Below are 3,159 nucleotides of genomic sequence, written 5' to 3'. Positions count from 1 at the left end.
CTGCCGCTGCTGCTGCTGCAGCAACGCCGCTAGTTAGAAGCGCAGCTGCGGACAAAGACACACCCCATGGGGCTGCACAAGCTCTACGCACGCCACAACTGCGCGCAAAGCAGCAGCCGCAGCAGCAGCAGCAGCAGCAACAGCAGCAGCAGCAGCAGCAAGCGGCGTACAGGCGACAGTGGGGCCCTCATCAGGCCTGCGAGCTGCTTGGGCCTCGAAGGCCTCCGCCAAAGTCCTGAAGTCCGCAGGCCCTGCTGCCTCCACTGGCAGCAGTTCTCTGGGGTCTTCTGTGTCTAGAGAGGCGGCGTCGTGGACCCACACAAGAAACCGCATGAGGCTCCCGCTGCTGTTGATGCTGCTGCTGCTGCTGTTGCTGCTGAAGTCCGTGTCCGAATACACGGAGTCTGCGTCCCCGTCTGTGACAGGTGTCCCGGCTCCGCTGGCTTCCTCCGCTGCTGCTGCTGCTGCGCGTCTTGCTGCTGCTTTTCCGGGTTTTGCTGCTGCTGCTGCTGCAGAGGCAGCAGCAGCAGCGCGGCGGGAGACCCCTCGAGTCCAGTCTTCAAAGAGCTGGTGAGCTGCCTGAAGGCCTTTTAGCCGGGGCGCGCGCTGTACGTACACCTGAGACCCCACAAAGTGCCTAGAGAAGAACGCTGAGGCATAGGGGGCCACCCAGGCCTCCTCGGCTTCGAAGCAGCTGCTGCAGCTGCTGCAGCTGCCGCTGCTGCTGCTGCTGCAGCTGCTGCAGCTGCTGCTCCTCACGCGGTACTCCCTGGGGAAAGCACTCTTCAGCGCATCACTCGTTGTGAAGAAAGAAGGGCAAGGGGCCCAGCGCACCTGTGGAAACGCCCAGGCGCATGCAAGCAGCAGCAGCACAGCTAGCTGCCGGCTGGCTAGCTGCGCAATGGCTAGCTACAGCTGCTGCTGGCAGCTTTCCAGCAGCAGCACTTGTTGCGCAGCCTCTTCGCAGGAGCTCCGGTGGCAAGCCAGCCAGGCAGCTAGCTATCTAGCTGCCAAAGCAAGCCCGCGAGGCCTGCCCGCCCCGCCTAGCCCGCCGTAGCTAGCTAGCTAGCCAGCCAGCTAGCCATCTAACCAGCTAGCCATCTAACCAGCTAGCCACCTAACCAGCTAGCTATCTAACCAACTAGCCAGCCAGTTGGCCAGCCACCTATCCAACGAGCTATCCAGCCAGCTAGCCAACCCTCTACCCAGCCAGCTGCCCAGCCACCCAGCCAGCCAGCTAGCCAGCCAGCCAGCCAACTAGCCAGCCAGCTAGCCAGCCAGCTAGCCAGCGAGCTAGCTAGCTAGCTGGGCCTCACGAGGTCGTGGTCGAGCCCGAGAAGGCGCAGCCAAAGGCGCTGGGGGGTCTCCTCAACAACTGCTGTTTGAATCGGCGCCGAGCGACTGGTGGCCCCGAAGAGCTGCAAAAAGTCTCCGAAGCTGTTCGCCCAGAAGCCCAGCAGCTGCATGTGGTTTTGCCGCAGCGAGAGCTCAGCTGTCTGTACACCCCGCCGCAGCAGCAGCAGCAGCCCCACGCCCGCACGCTTGCGCAAACCCCAAACCCTAAACCCTAAACCCTAGACCCTGGGCGAAGTCCAGCGGCGCACACTGTGCTGTAGAAGCGGCAAAAGGGCTTCGGAGAAGCTGCTGCAACGGCAACCGCCGACGGCGAAGCAGCCAGCAGCAGCAGCAGCAGCAGCAGCATTAGCAGCAGCAGCAAAGGCATACTTGGAGGTTGGCCTGGACCTCCGACTCCATGGCGAGCGAAGCCTTGAGGGCCTCGGCGTAAGCTGCTGCTTGTCCCGCTGCAGCAGGAAGCTGGGGAGTCTCTCCCCCCAGCAGCCGCAAAGTGCTGCGCTTCATTGCTGCATGCATAGCAACAACAGCCCCCCGCAGCAGCCCCACGCCTCCCGAGGCGCGCTGCTCTTGCTGCTCCTGCTGCTGCTGGTCCTGCGCCTGCGCCCGCTTCGCTGCAGCAGCAGCAGCACCCGCAGCAGCAGCTTCCTCCCCGGCCTCCCGGCTGTTGCTGTCCCCAGTAGCAGCAGCAGCAGGAATGTACCGTCCTGACACACCGAGACCCTCAACCGCACGCCACCGCCGACACCCAGACGGGCCAGCACCTGCTGTTGCTGCTGCTGCTGCTGCTGCAGCTGGAGTTGCTGCTGCTGCTCCTCTCCCTGTCGAGCTGCAGCCCACTGGCATAGCCAGGCCTCTATCAGGTGCGAAGACGTTCGAAGCAGCAGCGCATGCTGCGAGAGCAGCAGCAGCGGCGTCAGTCTCTTCCGCAGCAGCTGCTGCGGTTGCTGTTGCTGCTGCTGCTGCTGCTGCTGCCCGCGCAGTGCTCATGCCGGTCCCTGAAAAGGTCACGGACTGTATGGCAGTCTCCAGCACAGCTCCTGCTGCTTCGGGGTGCAGGTCAAGCCACCGAATCAGCAGCAAACGCTGCTCCTGCAGCAGCTGATAAATCTCTGCATCCGATATTCCCAGGGTCTCTCCAGCAGCAGCAGCTGCTGCTGCAGTGTCCCCTGCGGACGCTGCAGCAGCAGAGTCGCCTCCCGTTCCGCTGCGGGTCCCCGGGGTGGCTGCGTTGCTGCTGCTGCTGCTGCTGCGGGCGAGCCCCTGCTGCTGCTGCAGCAGCTGCAGAGAAAGGGCGCTGCCGGCGCTCTCGCCCGCAAAGGAATGGTGAGCAAAAAGAAAAAAAAGAGAAGACACAATTGCTGTTACGCTTTGGGGGCTCAGCTCCTCCCACAGAGAATCCTTGAGCAGCAGCAGCAAATGTGCATGCATGCGGCATGCAGCAGCAAGATCGCAGCAGTCTAGGGCCCGCTGCACCCACCGCTTCAGCAGCGGCTCCACTTCCTTAGACACCCGGGAGCTCAGCCGCCCCAAATAGCCCTGCAGCACTTCTGCTGTTTCCGCGCTGCACTCGAGGCCCCGAACTGCTGCAGCAAACCCGCAGCCAGATACTCTGCTGCCGCTGCTGCACTTGCTGCTGCTGCTGCTGCTGCGACCACTGGTTCCCCCTTGACTTGTTGCCGGCGAGGCGCCGGCAGGCGCCGCAGCAGAGCGGGGGCGCTGCTGCTGCTGGCCATAATGCTGCTGCTGTTGCTGCTGCGGCTTGCGCGGCGGCGGCACCGGGAGCGGCTGCCATCCTTCCCGCCA

The 3,159-nt window shown here is 63.9% G+C and overlaps 1 protein-coding gene across 1 annotated transcript; it reads right to left on the bottom strand.

Moving 5' to 3' along the window:
- Positions 1 to 33: 33 nt before the first annotated feature.
- ETH_00035690 (uncharacterized protein) lies at positions 34 to 3,089 on the bottom strand (the record flags this gene model as incomplete). Its single annotated transcript, XM_013380074.1, is given in 4 exon segments — positions 34 to 834; positions 1,317 to 1,496; positions 1,726 to 2,939; positions 2,951 to 3,089. 4 exon segments carry the CDS (start codon positions 3,087 to 3,089, stop codon positions 34 to 36), a joined length of 2,334 nt encoding a protein of 777 aa, XP_013235528.1.
- Positions 3,090 to 3,159: the final 70 nt, after the last annotated feature.

This window comes from Eimeria tenella, genomic scaffold, assembly GCF_000499545.2.
Source record: "Eimeria tenella Houghton genomic scaffold, Eth_scaff4405, whole genome shotgun sequence".
NCBI lineage: Eukaryota > Apicomplexa > Conoidasida > Eucoccidiorida > Eimeriidae > Eimeria > Eimeria tenella.
This window is presented reverse-complemented; position numbering and strand designations above follow the sequence as displayed.